Source organism: Phragmites australis, chromosome 4 (assembly GCF_958298935.1).
Source record: "Phragmites australis chromosome 4, lpPhrAust1.1, whole genome shotgun sequence".
NCBI classification, from domain to species: domain Eukaryota; kingdom Viridiplantae; phylum Streptophyta; class Magnoliopsida; order Poales; family Poaceae; genus Phragmites; species Phragmites australis.
The window spans coordinates 29,913,854-29,941,559 of NC_084924.1; the positions used below are offsets into that span (position 1 = coordinate 29,913,854).

Genomic DNA, 27,706 nt, shown 5'->3' on the forward strand with positions numbered 1-27,706 from the left:
ACGCGCATACCGGTGAAAATATTGCTGAAAAAATATCTCAAGTAGTTGTAGACTTTGGCCTCACGAATAAAATATATTCTATCACTTTAGATAATGCCGGTGCAAATTCTAGAGCAATGGATATTCTTACTCCGTTGTTTAGTACTTATGCTGAATCTTTCTTGTTACATCAACGTTGTGCTTGTCATATTATCAATCTTATAGTAAAATCCGGTTTGAAGAGGTTATCGCGATACTTAGAAGATTTTCGTACTGCAATATCTTTTGTGAACTCCTCTAACCAACGAATTGCAGCATATAAACAGTATTGTGTTGCAATGGGTGTGCGTCCACGTAAGTTTGCTCTGGACATGCCGGTGAGATGGAACTCTACTTTCTTGATGCTTAAAAGTATTATACCATATAAGAGCACATTTGGTGTGTTTATTCATACACATTACCATCAGCATGGGGGTCAAACTTTACTCACGGAAGCGCATTGGTATGTTGCTGAAAGGATGCTGGAGTTTCTTGAATTTTTTTATGATTCAACTGTGAGTTTATCAGGAGTTTATTATCCAACATCTTGTTTAGTAGTGCATAATATTGTTGAAATTGCTACTCATTTAAACAACTATGAAAATGACAATCTTTTAATAGATTGTGCAGTTCCTATGAAATCTAAATTCTTAAAGTATTGGAAAGAAATTCCTTTGTTATACGCTTTTGCCTTTATTTTAGATCCTAGAGCTAAAATTGCAGCTTTCTGTAGAGTTCTCGCAATTCTAGGTGATGCTCTTGGCCATGATTATTCTAATTATTATACTAATGTTCGTTCTAAGTTATTCGAAGTTTATAGTAAATATGAAACAAAGTATGGCGGAGTTCGCCTGCAACGACCTCCACTAGCACCCACAACAAGTAAGAAGACGACAACGTGGGGGGAAATATTTGGTGCAGGTTCTTCATCAAGAAGTTCAGACTCTTCGTCATGATCGTCTACGGGCACCGGAATTCCAACATCCGGAGGGGAGCTAACTACCTTCATCGACAGTGACGTTATCAGCCACGAACAAGAAAACTTCAACATACTGCAATGGTGGCATGAGCACAAGACGAATTATCTAGTCCTTTCACTGTTAGCGCGAGATTTGTTAACGGTTCCTGTATCTACAGTTTCTTCTGAGGCTGCCTTCAGTCTTACAGGAAGGATAATCGAAGAGAGAAGAACAAATCTGTCAAGTGAGATGGTTGAAATACTCACCATAGTAAAGGATTGGGAACAAGCTGAAGCACGAATGCAACACACTGCAGAAAATACTGAGCTTGAAGAATCATTCCAAAATTTGTATCTAGATGCTGATGAGAACGTGTAATTTTAAATTTTCTGAGCTAGGTTGTACTCTTTTTTCCTTTGCTAGAAAGGTTTTTAATGAGGCAACCTATCAATAAAGCTCATTTTTAGAATTAATCATGTGCCCCTATTATTTCTAAGTTTTTTTTATTCATGTTTTTTGTTTATTTTTTTAAAATACCCCCCGCGGCCCCACCCCCACCTACCTCTCCTCTTATCGTGGCTTATAAATACCATCTACTCCATCTCAAACTCCATGTATTCTCATTGCCCACCCTGCCCACCCATCTCTCTTTTCCTATTTGCTAGCCAAGTAGCCAGTATTCACTTCACATCAAGAAACTAATTCCATATTTCAATTCATGGATCAAGACGCCGAGAACTCAGGTGTATGGTCCCAAGTGTGGCAACATTTTGAAAAGGTCTTCAAAGAAATTAACGGGGAACAAGTAAGATTTGCTAAGTGTAATATATGCAGTATAGAAATAGGTGCCAGATCTTCACATGGAACGGGACACTTGAGGAAGCATATTAAAAATTGCAAGCAAAATTCTGGGGTTTCTAATGAAACCATGTAATTTTCGGAGCATAATCATTGGTTATACTCTTTTTTCCTTCTAGTAGAAAGGTTTTTAACGAGGCAACCAATCAATAAAGATGTTATGTATTTATTTTTCATATTTTTTATTGTTTTTTGATTTTTTTAGCTATTATTTTTTATTTTTTCCTATTTTTTTAGTGCTGACGGGCCCAACGTGCCTCCACCGTGCCGGCCGGGCCCGTCGTGCCTTCCCGTGCCGACCTGGCCCGTCGTGCCTCCACCGTGCCGGTCGGGCCCGTCGTGCCAAACGGGCCTATCGTGCCTCCACCGTGCCGAACGGGCCCATCGTGCCGACCGGGCCCATCGTGCCGACCGGGCCGTGGGCCGGCCCGGCACGGCACGGTGACAGTTGGGCTGTGCCGTGGGCCGACGGCTCGGCACGCGGGCCGGCACGGCACGGCCCGTAACAGTAAATGGGCCAATCGGGCCGTGTCGAGATGGGCCCGTGCCGGGCCGGCTCAATTGGCCCATTTGGCCATCTTTAACTGTGATAACAGGGGGAGGATATATACCCTGTTTTTCATTGTTTTTGCTTCTTCGTCTCAAAATAAGTTTAATACCATAGCCTGTTTTAATTAATAATACTATTTTTTCAAATTGATAAAAACTTCATAAAATTAGTGTAATTAATTGAACTAAAAAATAACGGTAGGTATCCTTAGGTTGATTAATTTGCACCCCTAAGGGGAGGAAATATAGCCTGTTTTTCATTTTTTTCTCCTCCTTTTCAACATAAGTTTTCTTGTATTTAGGTAGAGTGTACAAATTAGATTGAACTTTTGCACCATTAATATTATGTTTTTGAGAGCAAATTCCACTTTATTTTGATCAACCATCATGGGTTGTCATGCTATTGAAACAAAGGTGAGCGACTCATATGTTCAAATACGTACCACTGTACCAGGAAGTCAGGTCTACGGCCACAACATCAAAACCATCCATACACCCGTCCGACCACAACACCACGAGTGGGCGGTCACATGCATTCATGCATGAAACCGTGTCACGGCTCACGACACTCACGCGTAGGCCTCCCGCACGAGCCGCGGAGTGACGACGGCGCGGAGCGGTACGGCCTTGGGCAGCACGAGCCCGAACGTCTCGGCCATGTCCAGCTTCTCCTCGCCGTCAGGCAGGCGCCAGTCGAACGCGTGCACCAGCGTCCCCAGAAAGTACTGCACGAACACCATGCCGGCCATCTTCCCGGCGCAGATCCTCCGGCCGGCGCCGAACGGGATGAGCTCGAAGTAGTTCCCCAGCGGGTCGACCCTAGCCGCCGCCCCGCCGGGCAGGAACCGCTCGGGGCTGAACTCTAGGGGCGCCTCCCACACCACAGGGTCCCGGCCAATGGCCCAGATGTTGATGAGCAGCCGGGTGTTCGCCGGAACGCGGTAGCCGTCGACGTCGTCGCACGCGTCGAAGGAGAAGTGCGGGAGGCTAAGCGGCGTCGACGGGTGCAGCCGCATGGCCTCCTTGCAGATGGCCTGCAGGTAAGGTAGGTTGGGCAGGTCCGATTCCTCCAGGCGGCGGCCGCGGCCGACCACGAGGTCCAGCTCCTCCTGCGCGCGCGCCATGACGGACGGGTTCTTGAGCATCTCCGCCAGCGCCCACTCCACGATGATCGATGACGTGTCCGTGCCCGCCGTGAACATGTCCTGCACGCACCCCTATTCGTTTCAGTAAAGCGAAACGAGAGACTTTACTGCAGCGGTCGTTTCTTTTCTTAGTTCCAGTGCAGGTGATGGTGCGGATAGAAAATCTCCAACCATGCTGTTCATAATGACGAGATATTTGTTAGATTAATCTTGTTATCTAAGTGTTCATCATGTTTAATTGAGTTGCATCTCATATTGCCAAGTCAGAGTAGTAGACTAAGTCCTGCATGTATGTTGTCATGGCTTAGTGGGTGATCAACAATGAGTAGTAGGTAGATCAGCAGCGAGTAGTGTCTATCTCTACTATTATTAAACACCACTTTGTTGGTGTGTTCTCCCCTCCGATCCCACCTCTCATCTAATCTAATAAAAAACAAAAAAAATAGAAAACCATGAAAATAAAAAACCGGGGAAAACCCGTCGGCCCACGGAACCCTCGGCCCACCCGTGATGCCTCCGTCCACCCCGTACGCCGCCACCCCCGACTACGTGTGCGTATCCCCGCCCCCAACCCAATCTCGGCAACCCTCTACCTCCTCTCTCCACCTGCCGCCATCCCTCTACCGCCTCTCTCCACCTGTGCGCGCCCGTCTTCTGCTCGAGGCCGCCGGCCAGAGCTCCTCTTATTCAATCATGCTCTCGTACAGCCCACCATGGCCGAGTGCCTCGTCACAGCAACCGCACTCCGTGCCGCTGACACGCCACTGTCTGCCCGCACCTTCTTCCCGTCCTTCACTAATCCCTCTACCGCCGACGATGGTGACCCCGTCAGCCTGGCCAGGAGTGAGGAGAGACTAAGACACGGTCAATAACCGCCGTTCGGGCTGCACATGTCCAGTTTGAGCGACAACTAACGCATTCCATGGCAACCGCCGAGCCTACTGGCGAACGTGGAGGACTTGGAGGTGGTTATCAGTTTATAACTCTATAAAAAATGTTCGAGCTTTCTTCCATTCTCTGCTACTGACCTCTCTTTTTTTACTACTTCCCTTCTCTACTACTGGCTGGGGAGGGGAGGTTGCCGAGGAGGAGGAGAGAGGTGTCGCCGACGAGCTCGAAGAGTTCGTTCCTCGTTGTCTTGCTGCCCTTGCAGCTCACAGTCCTTTTGCAAAATGGTAAGCTTGGTGCAGTGGGCTGCTTGAGCGAGTGTGGGTTCTTAAGAGTTATACATTAGTAGCTCTTTTCTGTTGTTATGCAAATCCCATTTTTCTAATTTATTCAAACGTTGTATTACAAAATCTACTATGGAGATTCTAGGACTTTGATTGAAAATCAAGCATTGGAGTGATGTGTGATGTGCATAGTTTTTCATTGTATTAGTTTGAGGTAGTGAGTTACATATTAAAACTGAGCCCCCTCAGGATTCTGTATGTACTGAGGATCATATGATGTGTGTATCATCAAGGCTAATTTTGGTAGTGAAAAGTGCCATGTACCTTTTTAGTTGCGCTGAATGTCTTTGTCCTGGATTTTTAGCAGCCAAAGTAAGAAATTGGCTACTGAGTTTAACTTGCTTCATCTCGTTCTCATTATTTTACTACAGGATTTTGGAAAGGAGCATAATAGATAAGGTAGCAAGGAGAGCAGGAGATCCCAACAACCACTGAGCTCAAGTGGTGTACCACATTTGCTTTCGGCATTTTTCTTTTACCTTGCACTGCTCTGAATTCCAGAGTTCTTTAGTTTAGTTGCCTTCCAAGTTCCTGGTTGATTGATGATTGATTTATGTGATGCTTGTTGGTTTCCAGTTTAGTTCGCTTCTTTCATTTTGGTGTTGCTTTCGTCTTTCATAACTATAGAGATTTTTGGCATTTAGAATGCAAACAAGTTCTATACTTATTTATTTCTTATCTTTTTAGATTAGTCAGGCCGCAAGGAGACGGTGCTCTGCCTAGCAAGTCAAGCTCTCTGGTGGCTGGCAAGGTGAATTGCTTCCCTCTCATTCACTACAGCTACCCTTCTGCTCTTTCGTCTTGTTGGTTCAGAGTAGCTGACCTTTGTCTAGTTCATCTTGTTCATGTTATCAGATTGTTGCTTCATCTTGTTTGTAAATATTTAGATTAAGAATGAAATGAGTTAAAGAATTGGTCTTTCCTAAAAGATTTTGCGTGTGCTAGGATGGCCTTCTTCATCTTGTTTGTATTATTAGAGATTCAATTTTGATCGAGAAAATTGCATTAGCATGTTGTTCTTTCTTCCTTTTTTATTTATGTGCAATTGTGCATAGCTCCCTTATTTTTGCAGCAAACGCTAACTGCTACTCTCTTGTCTTGATGCTTACATCCTACATGCTCAAAACAATATTGATTTTTGAGGTTCCAATACAACTTTTTATCATGGTTGTTAGCTTTGATCAGTGATATTTGTAAGATAAGGCTACCTACATATAGCTTTTGTTTGCCTTGACACATATGTTTTCTATTCCTTTTTTTTTTTGGAGTTCCAACAACTGAGTACACCTCCTAAATTGACCTGTAGGGGGCAGGTACCATACTGATGTGCGTGTTTTCTGTCAAATATAACAAAAAAAGGTATTGTAGTTAAGTTTCTAACCGTGAATATGCTTTCATTTGTACTAATGAGCATAGTTTGGTTCAGTTTGCACTTTGCTCTGTGTCATATTGATCTTTTTTGTTATGTCTACAACTCTATATTAGCCATTCATGTCTAGTCTTGGATTGACTTTTAAGATACATATATATGTACAACTTGTTTTTCATGTTTATTCTTGGTTGGCTCCAAGCACTCTTGCCAAAAGCATGTATAGCTCATTGAAACATGGTCCCTAAACTGATCATGATGTGTGCCTTGGTCTTAACTTCTAACTGAATTTGTATGCATGATCGTATTGCTCTTATTTAAACAAGTTGAATATTTTAACAGACTGCTTTGTTTTAAGGAGAAGATCTTAAGTGAAATCGATATAAATTCCAGACATATGAATTGTTTCATGTCCTTAATATGTCAGTCTGTAGATAGTTCTTAGAAAATTGTGATTTGATTGTTAGAGAGATTGTCCAAAATGTCTCTCTTGGGATCGTTTTGGTGTAATTCTCAGTTAGATAATCAGATATGTTAGTATTAATGGTGTGTTTGTCATAAAGGTTGTAGCTTTCTGGTTCTTCAAGCACTGGAGATTTGTGTAGTAGATTATTTATTTAATTGCATTCCTAACATGTTGTCTTGTTCTATCCATCCATGTAAAAGAGGAATAGGTTGTTACCGATGCTGAAGAGAAACATCGCCATAAAAACTGCACCACTGTATTGGCAAGGAATTCCGGTGATGGACCATTCGATGTCGTGTTCACTTTCAAGGAGAAAGTATTTGACTCAGACCTCAAAGGTACTATGCTCGTGGAAAGTGCTCGCTGACATGATTCTTTTAGGAGTGCCTCTTTTACAAAAATCTAGAGCATCAGAAATTTCTAGGAGAATTATGAATATTACATTTGTTTGTTTGTTTGCATATCTGAATTCCTGTGAACAAAAGGTTGCTGAAGAGTGTCCTAATAATAAATATGGATGTCAAAGATAACCATGAAGAAGCTGGTGTGAGGGCAAAGCTTCCTTTAGAGTTTCATGGGGTCATTAAGAGTGTTTAGAGCAATTCATGCCATGTCCATCCATAGAACACCAGTCTTTCAAAGTTGAAATGTTACAAGAGGACATGAAGTATATAAAGGATAATCCAGTGGGAGTTATTGGAATTTGGGTCCTAGGTGGACTAGGGAAGACCCATCTTCTGACGAAGATCACAACCAGACTAGTATGACCATTGTTGTTGTTCTTGCACAATTTTATAATTGTTTTATAATTTCATCATTTTAATATCTTAATTATTTTATAATATTTTACCATAGTCTAACATGGGATATATTGTAAATATTTTTCCTTTGTATTTTCTATCCTTAGATGCTGTATAATAAATTTGGACATATAACTAAGCAGTTGTGGGTGAAATACAGTAGTAGGCTTAGTTGCGCTTGGTTGTTGTATGGATGCAAGAGTGCCCTATGTATGGGCTTTTGCTTGGTTTGGTTACTTTTGTTCATATAACTTGTTAAAGGGTCAATATCAACAAGGGAAGGTATAGATGTATTAGTCTTATTTGTTCTAGAATTTTGTAAAGCACAACCGTGTCAAAAAACACTTCACTTACTCAACACGGTTTGTTCATTCCCTCCCTTTGTATGCGATTTAGATGGAAACTTTGCAGTGCAATGCAGTACCATAATCCTTGATATGCAAATTGAATCCTTGTACCAACTATAACTTTGTTACCTTCTGGCACTAGCATGCAAACTACTATATTTACTAACTTCCCATCACATGCCTTATTGTGCATATCAATTTCTTAGTGCCCCTACAGAGTTTCTTAAATCTGGTGTGCAAACCATGTTTTCCTCTTGTGTAATACTCATACATCGATTTTGGTTACCTTTTTTTTCTTCAGGTTTGGGAACACGGCATACTTGTATATTTATGTGGCCTTCATTCAGATGCTCAAGGCCTTGAGTGTGTTCACATGCTACTCCCTTTATATTATACTGCAAAGATCCATCCATGAGCTTATACAATATTATTGTTATGTGATGGTACTGACTTGAGGTGCTTTGAAATGTAGTGCATGTAGCAATATTTATAATGGTTGTTATATTATATACTGACAAATTAAGATGGGACCTCTTCTTAAACATGATGTTGGGTAGTGTTGGTGTTGTAGTTTCATCATATGGAAATATTCACTTTAATTTGATTGGAACATTATACCAAGTAACTGGCATTTTTGCTGAAGCCCTCAGGCTGGTCCTAACACAGGTCCTTCTCCAAAAGAAGGGTGCAACCACGAATCCTATTACAAGCCTGTATTACATAGCCCCTTGTAGATACCAAAAACTCTATCTAATATCGTAAATGCTCTCTTGATTGATATAGCTTATGGCAAGAACTATCGAATGAAATTATTATATTATGATTTCGCTCTTACAAAATATTTTTCCAAAAAATTCTGAAATTGCTCTTGATAGCAATAACTTCTAAAATGCATAGTTGAGGTAAAAAAATATGAGGCCTCTTTATAGCAATAACTTGTGCTTTCAAAGAGTGCTGAAATTTAGATGGTAGCTTGAAGCTTGTGAGATGTGAGAGTTTGAGGCCTCTCAGTTCTTGAGGAGATACATGGCTATAGCCAATCCAAGATAAATTTGGAGATGGCATACACTGCACTCTTTGGTCTGATAGTATATCTTTGAGTTAATAGGTAAATACTAACTTGGACATATTTCAGAATACAAGATAAGTGGCTGGATGCACAACTTCCTCACCACCCCCAGCGGAAGGTGTTCTATAGATCAATATCTCCTTAGCACTTTTTTAATGGGGACTGGAACACTGGCAGGCGCTGTGACAACACAAATCCTTTGGCCAAGGGAAGTGGCATTCACCAGAACCATTCCGAAGACACTGATGCCGAGGGTACGGTGAAGGAAACCAAAATCAAGCTACCGGACGAGTGGGCGAAGAGCTAATTGTCGAACAAGTTAGTTCAAGCTCTTATTTGGGATCTATTATTTTGATTGGTGTGCGTTCAGTTATGAGGTTGCGCATGAGTAAAGATGCTACCTGAATGTAGCCTGAAATTTTGATGAATTTTGCCTAATCAGGCCAGCCAATAAGTAGTGTGTTTGGTTGGTGACATGAGCCTGATATTGGATTAAGTGCTAATGTAACTATCAGATGGCCTTAAAACTAATATATTTGCTCAAGTTGTTGTTAGCATAGATGAAAAGGACCAAAATACATACGATTTTCATACGATGCATGTGGGGTGTTAGATTTAGGATCCGTTGCAACGTACAGAATTTTTGGAATGTACCTATCTAACCCTGTTTTCTCCCATGGTCAGCTCTATGTCATCCTATCGTGAGCAACTGCTAGGAGCAATATAAAAATACTTGCTGCACTGAGAAATGATGCGAGCGTAGATTCAGTCTGCACACTAACTAAGAATATTTTCTACAAAGAAGTCCTCACCTCGTAAATGTATTCTATAATAGTGTGCTATGTCACTTTATTGTTTGTATCCATATCATGTTTGACACAAAATAATTTATTTGTTTGTATGACGTATGTTATCTATGAATGATATACTATTTTAGATCACATTGTCTTCCTTTCTTTCATTCTATCGTAATAATAGATCATAGATTTGAAATATGAATGCCGTAGCAATGTATGGGCACCTTACTAGTAGAGTACATGCATGTGTTGTTGGAATTAGTTGGTGCATATCCATGCATTTAGTTCTGTTAGTTGCCATGAGCTATATGCATGTGCATGCACGTAGAGAGTTTGATAGGTGTGTGTAGAAGCACGTCGGCCTGGACTCCTGAAGATGTGTGGCCAAGTTAAGAGGTCGTGGAAGTTGTGGCTTGAAATACAGATCAAGCTCTCACCGTGTGTACGTATTAGTTAGCGGAGGTGTTTATTTAAACCTTGTAAGTAGCTTATGGAAGATTAAGAGAGAAACAAGACAAAATGCACTAGTTGTGCATCGTGCCTCAAAATGATCTGTGTGTTCCTCTTCATCGTGTGTGTGTGTGTTAGCCCATTCTTCCTTTGCATCTATGTACATGCATCTAAGTGTTTCCATGGTCTGATCCAACAATTGGTATTCAGAACCACATGATCTTGATCCGCCATGTTGGGCTCCGACTCCAAGTGGCCTCGACGCTCCATGACACCACCATGTCCCAGGATCCGCAACACCAATGAGGGCGACCACAAGCTCATTGTGCGACACGTGAAGGAGGCTAGGGTGACAGTGTGTTACCCTGTGCTCATGAGCAGCAACGACATTGAGTGGTCACTCCTGATGAAGGTAAACATGCAGGCTCAAGGCGTTTGGGATGCTATCAAGCCCGGCAGCGCGTAGTACCGGATCGATAGGATGGCATTGTCAGCCATCCTCCAAGTGGTGCCACCGGAAATGTTGGCAATGTTGGCGGTGAAGAACTCCACGAAGGAGGTGTGGGAGACCGTGCACACAATGCGCATGGGCGTTGAGCGTGTGCGCGAGGCAAAGACACGGTCTCTGCGCAAGGAATTCGAGTTAATCCGCATGAGGGAAGGAGTGTCTGTGGATGACTTCCTCATGTGGCTGATGGGCGTCGTCAACAACATCCGTACCTTAGGCGGCTTGATGGAAGATGAGGCGATGGTCAAGAAATTCCTTTGTGTGGTTCCCTCCAAGTACACCCAAGTGGCCATCTCCATCGAGCAGCTGATCGATTTGAAGACACTGTCTGTTGAGGACTTCACCGACAGTCTCAAGTCCATGGAGGAGAGGTATGAAATTGATAACAATGAAGCTGAAGCAGGGGGTGGTGGCTTGCTTCTTATGGAGGAAGAATGGAGAGCATGCATGAAGAAGGGTAGCAAGAAGAAGAGCACTTTTGACAAGGCCAAGGTGCGCTGCTACAATTGCCAGGAGTATGGGCACTACTCTTGTGAAAAGAAATGCCATGAGTCAAAGAAGAAGGATGAGGTGCATCTCATCATAGCGGATGCCGACGATGAGCCAGTGCTGCTTTGAAGCCCAGCGAGGAGGTGCTAAAATAATGACAATAAGATTAGGGGGTGATTGTTAGATTAATCTTGTATGTTGTCTAAGTGTTCATCATGTTTAATTGAGTTGCATCTCATGTTGCCAAGTCACAGTAGTAGGCTAAGTCCAGTTAGCTGCATGCATGTTGTCATGGCTTAGTGGATCAACAGTGACTAGTGGGTAGATCAGCATAGCCTGTAGTAGAGTACATGCATGTGTTGCTAGAATTAGTCGGTGCATATCCATGCATTTACTTTTGTCAAGCAGCATGTACATGCACGTAGAGAGTTTGATAGTTTTGTGTAGAAGCGTGTCAACATAGACTCATGGAGATGTGTGGCCAAGTCAAAAGGTCATGGAAGTTGTGGCTTGAAATATGGATCAAGCTCTCACTGTGTGTACATGTTAGTTAGTGGATGTGTTTATTTAAACCTTGTACTTAGCTAATGGAAGATTAAGAGAGAAACAAGAGAAAAGACACTAGTTGTGCATTGCGCCGCAAAGGCTCTTCGTGTTCCTCTTCATCGTGTGTGTTTTCGCTCGTTCTTCCTTTGCATCTACGTACGTGCGTGTAAGTCCTATGGCTTGATCCAACAATATTTGCTCATCATTTTGACAAATGAAAACCAACTGTTTCTTTTGGGCAATGATCACAAGATGACATTTGCAGGTAGAAGACAACAGTCCTTAAAAATTCAGGCAGTTTGTTCAATGTACGGTCATCCGTGTCCTATTATCATTTCCGGTTCATGAGCTCAACCAGCACATAAAAAGCTGAGCTATCAAGAACCGGTAGTGATTATTACTGGTTGTTCTTATTATGAATCATCACTAATACATCGCTGTCGGGTTCGAAAAAAGAACATGCAGTGATAATCAACTTATCACTCAGTTCGTAATAAGAACCAACAATACTAAGGAAGTATCGCTGTCGGTTTATAAACTCAATAAGCACATAAGAAGCCATGACATCAAGAACCGACAGTGATAGCCCACTGCTAGTAAAGCTTCCATGCACTGTCAGTACAGCTTCCACGCACTACCGGTATAGCTTCTCCTGAAAGTTTATAAATTAACCATTCCTTCGATTGCTCACACACTCTCTCTCCCCCACATACTCTCTCTCTCTCTCTCTCTCTCTCTCTCTCTCTCTCTCAAGATCGGCCTCCATCCTCTTTCTCTCCACCGTCGCCGCCGCCACAACCTCCTCCTCAGCTAATGTTGTGACCTCCTCGTCCATGGAAACTCCCTCGCCACCACCATCTCCGGATACTCCACGACCCCCCTCACCACCACCATCTCTGGTCACTCCACCCACTCATGTGCCTTCGTCCAACGATGAAGAGGTAGCTCCAACACTGGAGAGTTTGGATGAGGCACAGTCTGACTCCACATCGGCAGGGTCTTGATGAGCCGGCAACAAAGAGCTGCTGACGCATGTAGGAGGAGTGGGGGCAGAGGAGGAGGACAACGAGGAGTCAAGTGATGACGACAACGGCTTCCCTGACGACTACTTTTTCGTCATCGACGATTCCAATTTGTAGGCGTAGGCGTGTGATGGGTGTTTCTTTTCTGACGGTGATCCATAGTGAAGTTTTAGGGTTACTTTTGCACGCGTTGGACGTGTTGTTTCTTTTGGTTGTACAGTGACTGCTAGCTAGGGTTTAGTAATTAGTGTGATGAAGAAAAACGATGTTGGTTTAGTAATATAAAGTTTAATTAATTATGGCTTGCTGGTTTCAATTTAGATTTTTTTTGTCGGGATTGTGTATCACTGCTGTTTTGTAGCCGAAAGAAGCAGTGATAAGGGATATCAATCGGTAGTTTGGAGCCAAAACCGGCAATGATACTAACTATCACTGTCGGTTGGAGCCACGGGCCAGCAGTGATAGTGAGTGTCGATGCCGGTTCCCGAGCTGACAATGATAATTATAGATTATCACCGTCGGTTTAAAAATTAACAGTAAAAAAGTTTTTGCACCAGCAGTGATGAGAGGTCGTTCTATAGTAGTGTCAAACAACAAATTCAAATTTGCTCATGTTCATAATGAGGAAAGGACTATTGTATCCTCGATCCGGAGTCCACTCGGCTTATTAAATTCCATCAGTTTAATTAGTAAGTACACTCTAAGGCTCTAAGCTGGTGAGTTGAAAGTGACACATTGTTTTCACGCGTTTGGTGCTACAAGTACAGCATCGGCATATGCAGTTGTTGCAATCCATCATATCTGATCAAGAGAAAGCAAAACAAAAATGAAGTAGCTAGCTAGCACCAACCGAGTACTGCAGATTGATTCATATGAGCCAACCTAAGGACTAAACAATAAACTTATCCTCCCAGACTGCGCAATTAATTTGTATACAAATTAAGACATGATTAGCTAGTAGTTCCCTTTCAAGTTTGGTCCCACAAGGGTTGCTTTTACTGCACTTTTTAGTTGCAAAAGAGCAGTGTGTCTCAAGGCAAGTCAGTTAAAAACAACTTTTCTGTGGCAACTAGTTAAGAACAATTTTGTTATGGTAAAAAACAGTGCAGGTAATTGGAGAGAAGAAAATACCTTGTTTAATTGGATTGTGAGTTTGAAATAAGCTTGGATATCAGTGTGAAAAAGTAAAATTCATGGATAGGTGTATGTAACTGTGTTACCTAGATCAAATTTTGAGGTAGCAATCTAGCAGTAGCAGATATTGAATTTCTAATCAATCGAGATCCAATCGAGCTGACCCACAAGGCGGCTAGAGTTAATATGATGTTATATTGACTGCCAAGTTTTTCCACCAGTAGTGGTTTGGTTGCTTCAGTCATAGATTCAATATGTCGCCACTCACAAACAGTTTCTTTTACGAACATTTTATTATGTTTTTTTATTTTTTATATATACTTATGTCACCAATGATCCGTTAATTTAGGTGAAAATTGAATCATCGCATCCATCCAATAATACCGTGGTCCATGAGTTACATCATGTAAACTACTCATAGCTATATTTGCAGTTCGTTGAAGCATCTCTCTCACTCTTAGTCTCTTACAATCTACATTCTGACGTCTAAAAACTGGTAAGTGGTAGGTGAGTGGGGAAGATTAAGCTTAAATGTCATAATAAAGTGTGGTTTAAGAACAGGAAGCTGAGACCAAATCTAGTCTCTAATATTAGAAGGTATAGTTTAAATTCCTTTTATTTTTTACTGATAGGATTTAATTTGGACTGTTTTACTTATTAACTAGAGAAATCCTAGAATTTCTCAACCGTTTTTTTTTTGTGGTAAGAAGTCGCTTTTAGTACCTGTTTTTAGCACATATCTAGCTTATAAATGTAAAAAAAGGACTACTAAGTCTCTATGCATAAAAGCACGGCATAACCTGTGTTGGTTTTTTTCCTTTTTTTATTTGCGATGATTAACCGGTAGGCATTCTATTCACAACCAAAGGGAGCAACGTGTTTGGACCATTTTGTTTAAGGTTTGTTCCAAACAAAGCCATCAGCTATTACCTCACCCATCCTCGAAGACTACTGAAACCTGCATGTCCCAAACCATCAGTTAGACCACAAGCAACATATAGCAGTTCGAGTGCTGTCGATCGTCTCTTTCAATTCCAACAACTCCAGTAGCTCCACCTACCTAGCTTCACCTGTTCCTAGGAGCCGATACGTGGCCTACGGCTGGCTCGGCTAAGCTTTTGGTTAGTGCCCCGTTAGGTGGCTAGCTCGCCTCCCATATGACATGCGCAAGTATGATCCACTCACTTTTGAGCACAGATTCAGTTAACTGATCGGTGATGCTATTATATATTGCAGTGATTTATTAATCAATCAGGAAGCAAAAGGGAGGAAGAATCGGTTGGTGAGATCGAGCTGAGAGAGCTTACGAAGATGAGGCCCTTGATGTTGACCTCGGTGATGGTCTCGCCGCTATCGTCGTCGGCACCAGCGTCCATGCTGGCGCGGAGCTTGTCGAGGAAGTCCTGGCGGCCCTCGCGCGCGCGGTCCTCGGCCGTGGCCGCGTGCTCCGCCAGCAGCTTGGTGATGAGGCCGTCGAACTGGTGGTGGATCCGCCGCAGCTTCGCCTGCACGCCCTGCAGGTCCAGCCACGCCAGCGCCGGCACGAAGTCGCTGATGTTGAACAGACCCGCGCCCGTCAGCAGCGACACGATCATGTCCTTGTAGCTGCATATATATGATATGAACGCGCGCGAATTTAGATTAAAAATACATATTTTGATGCACGACAAATCCAAGATCAGTCGTGTTAAATTCAAGTGGCCTTGTTTTTTTTTTTTCCTTACAATTTGTTGAGTGCGCGCGTTTTGATCCCTTTTCACTTTCAAGTGTTTTGGTGCGCGACTCTCTTCACAAAGACTTACCGGTTCACTACTTCAACTAAACCTCATTAATTCGTCTAAAAGACATTCTAAATTTCATCCAAAGTTAACGTATATACTAGTGATCCTGAAATGGAAAAACACACACAAATCGTCCTGGTAAGATCTGAATTAATTAAACGTGCGGTCTCTACCGTCGAGTCAGACAGCCCTTGAACTGCATTGCGAGCAATTCCTCACCTGTTGGACTCGTCCCCCTGCGCGTCGAATACCCGCTTGCTCACGGTGATCTGGCCGACGATGTTGGCCAGCGCGCACACGAGCACCTCCGGCACGACGACGGGTTGCCCGGCCTCGGCCGCTTCCGCCACGCCGCGCAGCAGCCGGCCGGCCTCGTCGCGGCGCACGCGAGCCCAGTCCGCGAGCGCGCGCGCCCCGAGAAGGTGCACGCTTGCCAGCTTCCGCATCAACTTCCACTGGGGTCCGTAGTTGGCGAACACCATGTTCTGGCACCCGTACGTGATGTCCGCGGCGCTCGCCACCGCGGGGCGGTTCGCGTACCGCGCGTCCAGCGCCTTCAGGAACGTCCTCGCCGCGCCAGGGGACGACGCCACCACCACGCCGCACGTGCCCATCTTGAGGTACATGATGGGCCCGTACTTGTGCGCCAGCGCGGCGAGGCCGGAGTGCGGGGCCGGGCCGACGAGCGGCAGCGCGCCGAGGATCGGGAGGCCCGGCGGGCCCGGCGGGAGGTGGCGGCGGCTGGAGGAGGAAGAAGGGTGCAGGGAGCGGAGCGCGAGGTGGAGGAGAAGGCAGAGGAAGGCGCAGGAGAGCACGAAGGGGTCGGTGCACAGCGCGGAGAGCTGCATGGCGGCGCACCGTGGTGGCGCTGTTGGGAGGAGTGGCGTGTCAGACGTTATGGTTGTGCTGAGAAGTGCGCAAGGGTGTATTGCACGACGGCTTTATATTCGTGAGAGGTTGCACTCTTCTGCGTCCTCAAAACTGTTGTTTTTTTAAACGAGCTATACTTCTATACTGGCTAGTGGCTACGTCCTAGTATATGCTATATGTGTTAGCGGATAGGGCTGGTGTGCAAAATCCGTAGCAAACTATCCGATTAACTTAACCATTTGTCATGTAGTTCATCCTTTTCAGATTTTTTTATCATGTTAGTTGAATTTGATCTTAGCATGCTAATGACATGTTTGACTGAGCTTTCAGATCAATTCTGAAAGTAGAATCAGTGAGAACTCTGTTAAATAGTAGTTTATAGTTTTTAATTTTTAGAGTGATTCTATAAAATAAACTAGATACTAAGAACTGAAAAAATCAGATTTCTCTTATTTATTTCCCCATAAAATCACTTGCTTCATACAATATACACTGAAGAATCACTTTTCTTATATAATTATTTCCTAGAAAATTTGGATCAGAAAAACTGTATCAAATATGTCCTAAAGACTACAACAATGTTGTTTTGCTCTCTGACTTTGGACTGGATCACAGAGAGGATGGTAACTATGTAATTAGGTATTTACAGCCGAAATGTGACTCTGGTGAGATCGATTCATTTGTTTGTTGTGCGGTCTTTCCATTAAGCATGATCTGTGCGATGTTTTTTATACAGTAATAGTTTGATGCTGTCGTTTTTCTTTCTATTTGTTTATGTGTAAGTACACTTATGTAAGTTTCACGCCTCCATATGTCCGCTATGGTTGGTAATGGTCACTTATACTACAACAGAATCAGTCATCCGAGCCGGATCATCAATACCGGTTAAGATAGAACCGATATTGATGAAGTATCATTGCTGGTTTGTATATTTCCGCGTTCGATCATTGATTGAGTCGGGTTGAACCGGTACTAATACTCAGTATCAATACCGGCTCTTAGAACAAACCGTCATTGATACTTCAGTGCCGACTAGTAACCATGAGCCGGCACTGATACTGAATATCAATACCGGTTCGTATTACGAGCGGACACCAATAACTGTATAAAATGCGCCTTTTTCCCCAAAGCGCAAACGGAACAGAGAGGAGCTCTGTTCTGCTCGTTTCCCGCCATTTGTGCCTAACCTTGCGCTTGGAGACATCAAAATTTGGAGGAATTTATGTGACCAAGGTGCTCTAAGGTTTGTAACATGATCTACATTTTATTTTGACTTAGATTTACTTGCTAGATTGATTTAGGTTTGAAAGTATGTGATTGCTCCATGTGATGAATTTTGGGAGGAGCTAGAGCTCCAATTGAGCTTTAATTGAGTAAGAATTACAATTTTCTTATTGTAGAGCATATAGATATGATCTACGACTTTTTATTTGTGGCTAGATTTTTTTGCTTAATTATTCTAAATTTAAAAGTATGTGATTATGCTATGGTGACCTTGATCTCTAATTTTCTAGTAGTGAGTTAAGAAAAAAAATGTTAAAATCATATCTAAATAAATTAAAACCTAGCTCTAATTTGCTAGTAGTGAATTAGTAAAAAAATATTAAAATCACCTATAAATAGATCAACATATTGAATATGAATATTGTGTAGTAGGGATGGCACATCCTCTGTCAGTCGCAAGCGGACGTGACATTATTTAGACGGTGGGTCCTCCGACGCAGAACAAGTGCTGGAAGGTGATGGACCATCTAACATGGAGCAATCAAGATGTGAGGTAATTCAATAAATTAGATATACATTTTGAAATATCATATGGTTATCAATTAAATAGTTTTTTTAATAATTGCTAAAACATAATGATAATAAAAAATTTGCAGATGGACCGGACATGGATATACAAAGTTCTTTCTGGGCGTGGATACTTTTTAGGGTTGTCGTGGCATACAGGAAACCAAGAAACAAGCGTCATGATCACTATATATGATGTTCGTGTGTTGATTGCAAGAATGAGAAACAGTTCTCAGTCATAGAGCAGATACATGCATACTTGTTTCGTAGGGGTTTCAAGCTTGGCTATATCCATTGGACTGAGCACGGTGAATATGAGGAGGTTGTGCATGAAGAGCAGCTCACAGTCAAGGAAGACAGAGGAAAAGATATGATGGTTGACGAATACATCGATATGTCGGTGTTCGAAGAAGCTTTTGTCAGCAACGATGATGACGACTAGACAAAATGTTGCGCAATGCGAAGGGAGACTTCACTAGTGATAGGAAACATGAAAAGTTCTAGCAAACGAAGTTCCTTATGATGCGGAAGTATCTACAATATTCCATCTTGACTGTGTATGAAGCGGAAGTTCCTTATGATGCCTTTGCTCATCAGTGGGCCGAACCAACCTGGCAACGATATCAATGTGTATCTCCAACTATTTCTTGAAGGTCTCCTTGTACTATGGAAAGATGGCGTACGGGTGTGGGATGAATACAAACGTGAGCATTTCACCTTATGCGCAATGCTGTTCGTAACAATACAAGATTGGTCTGCTCTTGCTAACCTATCGGGACAGACTTTAAAAGGCTACATTGGACATGTATGGTGCTTGGATGAAACATGGGCGTTGTGGCTGAAGAACTGTAAGAAAATGTTTTAAATGGGTCACCGTAGGTTTCTACGCCCGAATCACCCACACAGCTGGAATAAAAGAGCTTTTGATGGGATAGTGGAGACTTGTCGAGCTCTGAAGGTTCACACTGGGGAACAGGTATATAAGATGGTAAAGAAGCTTAGATTTGTCCTTGTAAAGGGGAAATGCAGTATAAAATTCCCAGCTGGAAAACTTGCTCCTATATTTAAAAAGAGATCAATTTTTTGGAACCTACCTTATTGCAATCACTTGATGGTCCAACACGCAATTGACATCATGCATGTGGAGAAGAACGTGTTTGACAGCTTGATTGGTACCTTACTAAACATACCTGGCAAAACAAAAGGTACACTCAATCCATGATTGGATCTAGAAGATATGAAGCTAAGGAAAATTCTGCATCCTAAAATCCTAGGCAACGGGGCAAACAAACTTCCCACGGCTTGCTACACCCTGAGCAAGGAAGAGAAGATTAGCCTGTGCAGTTGCTTGCATTGAATCAAAATTCTGACCGTTTACTCATCCAACATAAAGAGATTAGTGAACATGAAAACATTGAAGTTAGTTGGCATGAAGTCCCATGGTTGTCATATGATGATGATATAGTTTTTTTTACTATTGTAATTAGAGGTATTATGTCGGATAAGGTCTGAGACCCAATCATAAAGTTGTGTTCATTTTTCAACACAATTTCACAGAAGGTCATCGATCTGAGCAAACTAACAAAGCTGCAGGAAGACATGGTCCATACTATATGCCAGCTTGAGAGTATTTTCCCTCCATCATTTTTTGACATAATGCCCCATCTCATTGTACACATCGTGCATGAGATAAAGTACCTTGGCCCCGTATTTCTACATCAGATGTATCCTTTTGAAAGGTTCATGTCAGTTCTGAAGAAATATGTTCTTAACCGAGGCCGGCCGAAAGGTTACATGGCCTAAGGCTGGAGAATGGAGGAGGTCGTTGAGTTCGTCGTCGACTACATGGACCTGAAAGAAATTGGTAAGCTTGTATCTCGCCATGAGGGAAGGCTAAAGGGGAAATGGACACTAGATCATAGTATAGTATGTTCTAAGAATTATGTCCATTCACCTAAGCACATTTCATAGTTTTGAAACAAGCAATTGTAGTAGACCCGTATGGCAGTATACACGTGCAAATGCTACGGTCCACAAATCTAACAAAGTAAGAGGATTGGATTGCAAGAGAGCATAGAGATAATTTCAATAGTTGGTTACGTAGACACATAATGGATAAACATACAAATGATGCACTATTGAAAATGCTGGCTAATGGGCCATCAACTACAATTCATACATACAAAGCATACAACATTAATAGCTATACATATCACACGAGAGCACAAGACAACAAGAGCACTAACTAAAATAGCGGTGTCCGTATTGATGCCTACGAACGTGATGGCAACATAGAGACCTACTATGGATTCATAGTGGAGATTTAGGAGCTTCAATATGGAGAATAGTTAAAGACATCCCTCTTCTGGTGCCAATGGGTTAGACTCCCAGATGGAGTGAAAACCGACAAGTACGATATGACTACCGTCAACCTTAAACTCATTGGATACAGAGAAGAACCATTCTTGATTGCCAAAGGTGTTACTCAAGTTTTCTATGTTAAGAACACAGACCCAGTTAACAAGGATGAGCGCTATGTGATTGTTCAAGGAAAAAGATAGATTGTCGGTGTTGAGGATATCATCGATGAGGAAGACTACAATCAATTTGACGACATGTCTCCTTTCGGAGAGAATGTCGACCTGCCTCATTGATGACACTGAGGAACCTACCTACATACGTCGCGATCATAACAAAGCTATAATCGTTAAATGAAAGTACCTTTTATAATTAATTTAGGATTTACTATAATTTGTATCAAGGACATGCATTAAGTAAGAATATGCTTTATTTTGTATTAAGTAAAAAGTTTACATCTATCATTTATGCTTTAATTAGTACAAATAAGGCTATAGTATGATAGTTATAGATCTAATTTGTATCTACTAAGAATACACCTTAATTTCTATTAAGTAAAAAGATTTTGTTATGCTTTAATTACATGTAATGAAGATGTACTACACAAATTATAAACCTAATACAAAATAAATTACCTAATATACAATAAATTATAGACCTTGATATATAACAAAATGTTTTGTCAAAAAAAGAAAAATAATATCAGTGCCAGTTATAGGAAAAAACTAGCACTAATAGCCCTACCATCAGTGCCGTCTTAGTTGTAAAACTGGCACTAATACTGGTATCAGCGCTGGTTGTAGACCACAGCCTGCACTGGTACTCTACATGCCAGATGGTTCGGCATTCAGATCGGATGCTCTGAGGTGACAACTAGGTTATACAACTAGCACTGATACTCTATCCCTATATATATTAGGCTTAGTCATAACCTCTCCATTCCTTGCATGCATGCCGATTCCACTGCCTCTCCAAGGTTGCCGTCCTCTGAGCCCTAATGTCTCCCCAACGCCGTCGTGCCCGTCCCCGTCGCCATCCCCAGAGCCCTGCTGTCCTCGTCGCCATCCCTGTCGCCGTCCACCGTCCTAGTCCCCGTCCCCGTCCTAGTCACGATCCCCAGAGCCCCACCGTCCTCATCCCCATCATTGCTCTTCCCCGTCCCCGTCACCATCTCTGGAGCTCTGCCGTCCCCATTGCCGTCCCTGGAGCCAACACCCAACCCTCTATGGACTGTACAACATAAAGGTTTGTAAATGAAAAAAACCAGATTAAGCCAACCTGTGGCATATGTATTCTTGAATCTGTTAAAAAAATCTTATGATTTGTGTTCTTGAATCTGTATGAACTATGTATGATATGTATTATTGAATATTTATTTTTTTTCCTAAAAAACTTTTTAGTCCCTACAAAAAAATATGTAGGATATATGTTCTTATATATGTTATTTTTCCCTACATAAATGTTTAGCCCTTCCAAAAAAAATTGTTTGATAAGTGTTCTTGAATTTGTATGAAATGTGTTCTTAATTCTATAATAAATATGTATGATGTGTTCTTGAATCTATACAAATTTTTTTGAGTCGCTGTTAAAATCTGTCAAAAAATATTATTTCTACCAAATCAGTTTATCTTGCCTTTCATTTTGTGCTACATCTTAGAAAAATTGTACAGCATCTTGTGAAAATAAACAAGAAATTTGAATCCTTATAACATCTGTGTGAATTCATGAGAATAGGGGGAGAGTAGAGAGAGGATGAGAAAGGAGATTAAGAGAGAGAGGATGTTGGAATGAAGAGAAGCATAATAACATTCCTCGTGATGGATGGATGTACATACCTCGTCCTCCCTAATGTGCTGGTAGGAGAGGATCCCTATATGTGTTTTTGAATCCCTATATGTGGCTATGCATGGTACCATTGGGAATTGAAGGATTGTTAAAAAAATAAGTTTGCAAAATTCACCTTGCACCAAAGAACACAGTGGGATGGTAAATAACAAAATAGTTTTGTTCATATTCAGAGAACAAATAACACTTTTGTAGTTAACCAAGCACAAGCGCTAAGAATTAAGTACCTAAAAACCAAAGGATACCCGAGACTCAAAGCTTGTTGTTGACAATTGAAAATTTATACACTAGCACATAAATAGTGAAAGCAGACGAAGTGTCACAGACAGTTTCCTAGGAGCCATCACTGACAAAGTACCCAGTGATTGTTGCTAAAGCACCATATTTTTCAGTTCAAATTTTCTAACAATTATGTTACTGGTGTGAGCAGTGTTCATAGTTTTCAACCACAAACAAAAAACATTGTTTCATATTGACAACCTTTGAAATCAGATGGTTGTTCAACGCTTGTACTGAAAGCGATACATTGAGATATTAGTAGGTCTTCCCACGATCTTAGATGCTATTTGAACTAGATGTGTTTGACCTGGGCCAACCTACTAGTATTGCAACTTGCTAGTCTATTTGATGCATTTAAGCATAATCTGCTAGTTGCTATTTCTTGATGTATCCGCTAGCTGTTATATATGCTAATGTCGATGTTGCAAAATATTTAAATAGATGGAATTTTTATGTAGGAATGGCACGTACAAAATCAAGTCGCTGCCCACAGATGTGCCCACCGATACAAGGCCCCTCCTCGGACCAGGATCCACTCTCGGATGATGCTCGGGAGCAAAGCCCGAGTGCATACCTCAATTTGAATCAACCTGATGTTGATGCTCCAGAGGGTCCGACTATTGATGATGCGCTCTCATCTTTGACCACTGATGATGCGCTGGTGGTTCAGTCGTCTAAGGAACCAATGCGTGGCCGAGGTCCCAGCAAGATGTCTGAGGGACTTTTTGTCATCACAAAAGTTGATTCAGACGGGGAGTCCATAAAACCTTTAGATGTACTCGGGTCATTCAAGACAGCATGCTAGTGTCTCGTAAGGGACTACACTACAATCACTTATAGTACTTGGAGAGGCAAACGAGGTGACAGGTGGATGGTTCCTGATAGCATCAAGGATTTTATGCGGGGCAAGTTTTCGGAAAAGTTCAAGTACCCTGAAGGATGCAACATGGTCATAGCGAAGCATTAGGCCATAGTCATAATGGGTATAATTCTTAAGCATTTTAAGGATAAATTGTACAAAGATTATCACTTGAAGGGTCAAACACTGGACTAGGAAGGCCAACTCCAAGAATAACTTATACCCCCACAGAACCGGCTCACGCGGGTACATTAGGAAACTTGACGAGTGGGAGAAGATGGAAGAAGACATAACTAAAATTGGTGTCACACCTGTTATGGCTGAGTGGATTCCACGAGCGAAGAACTTGCTCTATGGGAGAGGGGTGACTCTTGTGACTGATGGAAGTTTATGATTCAAAAGTGAATGAGAACTGGAAGTCATGCAGAAGATTAGAGATGCCCACGTCCAATGTTCCCAAGGCTCTTTACTGGCAGATAGGGAGAACGACGAGCTAACCTTGGCACTGAGAAACAAGGAGCACACATGTTGCACACGAGGCAAGGGTTTGAGGCCTTGGAAGGTCAGATTTGAACAAAACACCGACACTTACAAGAAACGAAGAAAAGAAAATATTGATGAAATGATGGCTATTCTAAAAGAAGAATTGCAAGAGGAGAGACAGATGATAGATGCAAAAATAGCAGCAGCTATGCAGCAAGCCAGACATGAGCAGTTAGTCGGCGCAGATAATGCTTTGTTCATGAGCCCTGGTTGCCCCCGGAGCAGTTGCGCGTCCATGGGCTTCTGGGAGAATCCTTAATCTGTCACCCTATGGACGACATCATACAAAACACACCATGCAAGCTTGTCGTGCCCACCTTGGGTGTTCCCACCACGGTGGCTAGGGGTCTGGCTGAGCAATGGGTAGAAGGGACTCTCTTAAACGGTCATCCGATACCATAGGGATACGCCAGGGTGCATGTGGACAGTGTAATACATGGTACTATAAAAGTAAGCTAGATTATCCTGGAGATGTGGGGGAAACGAGACATATTGTTTGGCGAAGACATAGACAAGTCTGGGTGTAGTTCGGAGTCGTCGGACCCACCTAAAAGATCTCTGCCTCCTTCGTCGTGCCTCCACAGCCACCTAGAAGATCTCCACCTCCTTCGTCGTCACCTCCATAGCCACCAAGAAGATCTCCAACCCCTTCACCACCATTGTCTATCCCTCTTCAGAAGCTGGTAGCAGTGGCACAATCTCAGAAGTCACTGTCATCTCAGAAATTAACTTCATCACAGCAGCGAGTAGCAGCTAAGAAGCGGCAGACAACATTTAAGAAGATGACATCTCCTCTCCCTTATGATAAAATTGATGAGGAAATCAGAACAAAAGTGAACGCTGATGTCACTTCACAATTCAAACGTACTGAGCTAGAGAAGAGTGCTATCGATCCAGCAACGGTCACCAAGTTTCTTCAGACTATGGCCAGACCTATGGACCCACCACTAAAATCTAACTACACGCGTATCATGGGTAAAAAATAGTTGAGGAAGGGGTCATGCGAGAAGGTAAAAAAAAACAAAGAGTACTAGAACAACAAGAAGAATTAGAAAGAAACTTTCTAATTGATCCCAGAATGACAAAAGAAGCACTTGATGATGAGTCCAAGATTGAAAAGGCAAAAACTAGATGGCAATTTAAGCTTGACGAACCACTGATCGAGTCCCTGTCAGAGCTAGCAACCCAAATGTGGAGATTTCATTCATGGTACTTGACATAGTCAAAGACCGATAGAGAAATGTTCGCGTTCCAATACAGACATTGTGATTTCCTCCACAGGGACGACGAAGTATAGATTAATTCTGATGAAATGCATCAAATGTACCAGCAAGATGCCCTCGACGTTCAACTCGTAAGTTTGTAGACTCTGTAAGTGTCTTACCAATATAATTCATAGTATATATTCTTGTACCATCAGACTGAATCTCTTAACTTCTTGTGTTTATAGAATAGAGATACATACAAGCGGTCAAAAGGGCATCACTGAAGTAGGATTCCTCGACCCAATGAAAATAAACCAGGCGATGGTCGCCACCCAGCCACAACTAACTGAGGACTATGCAGATGATTTTATTCAAATGTACCAATTAAAGAGATACATACTTTTACCTTACAACTTTAAGTACGTGTTTTCCTCCATGTTTGTTCTACTCTTTTTGAGCATCATGATGTTAGGACTTAGGACTAATTACCTATGGTGATATCTATGCAGATTTCACTGGGCTCTCTTTGTCATCCAGACTGACTATAGCAGTATTGTTGTCCTCAACGCGAAAAGAAATCCTGTAGCCGAATACCAATTGTGAGAAACCATCCAAATAGTATTCTAATTAATCATCAGGAGGATCATTATCAGTAATCACAACCTTAGATTACAAGTTTATAAGCATTCAACTATTTACAACAATTTACACAAAAGATTAGATCAACTACGCAATGGAAACAAAACTATAGACAACAACAGAAGAGTTGAGCCACATGCCCTTGGGCTCTACCCCAAAAGCTTTGCCACTCGAGAGTAGTTGCCTACTCATGCCCACCACCAACATAGACGGGTGTGAAGTAGCCAAAAATGAGCTCCTCTTCACCAGAAGTACCTGAAAGAGCAGCGTGAGTATGGAGGTACTCGTAAGACTTAATTCATATAGGGTACATATAGATAACCCGACTCCGAAGATTATGCATTAAGCCATTAACAAGGAGAAGGCCACAAGGTTATGTAAATTCATATGCGTAAGCAATCTAGAGACATATGTGTGAGCACATATATTTAACCAAATAAACATTTCCAAACCTATAAACAACATGAACACAAATGTAAACGGAACCATCTCATGTAATCAACAAACATCGACAACCATGCCTAACAAAATCATACCAACCATCCCACATTCGTGACTCTACGTCCAATGCAAATGGACAGGAGCATGCTCATGACCAAGAACATGGCAATTTGAATGTTTTTTACACCTTGCGGGGGGGGGGGGTACAACTTTACCCACATGACATGAGAACAATACGACTTGAGTAACCACACATACCCACCCAAGGGGATACCCGTGTCAACCTTTCTCATACCCAGAACCACCCACTTGCAATACCCCTATGGCACTGGGGTTACTGCGGGCGTATCCCAGACACCTCCAGCTCCCCGCCACCTTGCTTCTCCTTTTCTTTTTCTCTTACGCGTCATAGGGCCGCAAGGCAAGTGTCAGCATGGTGTATGATATTCGGCTTACCTTACCATTAGATCAACATGTGGTTAGTACGGAAAGTGCTAGAGCCAACTGCATTGATGGATGTTGCTTAAACGATGCAAGCGGTCTATGGTGCCTGAGCTCCTCTCCTGAACTACTCCGAGGAACTCCTCTGGGGAAGAAGACACCCCTAGCACCACCCACATCTCACCTCAACCCCACTCCAACCATCAATATCATAATCAATGTTTGTGAACAATAAGTAAACCCTAAGCTCGTGAACAATGGATAAACAATTGTTCGACTTCGATCGAGGACATATGCATTGCTAAGCATTTCTAACGAATCTTAAGTTAGATATTAACAATGTTATCAAGGCTATAAGGATATAGATAATCAACAACTCAAGGTAGAGGTAATGCATCAATATAGGTTCTACCCATAGATGCCCGACATCGACTCACTGAACATGCAAACTTACATAAAGTATAACTTATCAATTTAGACTTCACAATTCAATCAAAGGGTGTAATATGCTTAGATGCTTAGATGCTTAGATGCTTACCTTGTTGCTCTGGGGTTTGCCTGATACTTTCCACACAAAACTCGTAAAACTCCAGGAGGTTGGCGTCGCCTTCACTCACTTGGATCATCAGCGCAACGCTCTCTAAACGGAATTAGAATGCATTGCATAAATAAGAAATGATGGAAAAATGTGCACATGATGCATGCTTGAATAATACTAGAGAGTCCTATTTCGAAAACATTTGCAAAAGATCGCTAAGTGATTAGGGTTTTGAAGTTTGAAACTCTGGACAAGCTAACCTAAGTGCACATAACTTGCATGGCTAGCGATCAGATCGATGTAGAGTGGCAGTCAAACCATTGGCTTGCAAAGAGTTTTGGCCTCTGGTGGCCAGACC

The 27,706-nt window shown here is 42.3% G+C and overlaps 1 protein-coding gene and 1 long non-coding RNA gene across 2 annotated transcripts; one reads left to right on the forward strand and one right to left on the reverse strand.

Annotated features, from left to right (window-relative positions):
- The first annotated feature begins 407 nt into the window (after positions 1-407).
- LOC133914310 (uncharacterized) lies at positions 408-1,446 on the forward strand. Its single transcript, XR_009909226.1, has 2 exons — positions 408-1,078; positions 1,156-1,446. It is a non-coding gene; the product is annotated as an uncharacterized LOC133914310 (long non-coding RNA).
- A 1,300-nt stretch (positions 1,447-2,746) lies between these two features.
- On the reverse strand, positions 2,747-16,492 carry LOC133916050 (flavonoid 3',5'-hydroxylase 1-like). The gene is made up of 3 exons (XM_062359536.1): positions 15,759-16,492; positions 15,066-15,363; positions 2,747-3,589 (listed from the first exon to the last, which is right to left on the reverse strand). Exons 1-3 carry the CDS (start codon positions 16,385-16,387, stop codon positions 2,954-2,956), a joined length of 1,563 nt encoding a protein of 520 aa, XP_062215520.1. The 5' UTR covers positions 16,388-16,492; the 3' UTR covers positions 2,747-2,953.
- Between the last annotated feature and the right edge of the window lie 11,214 nt (positions 16,493-27,706).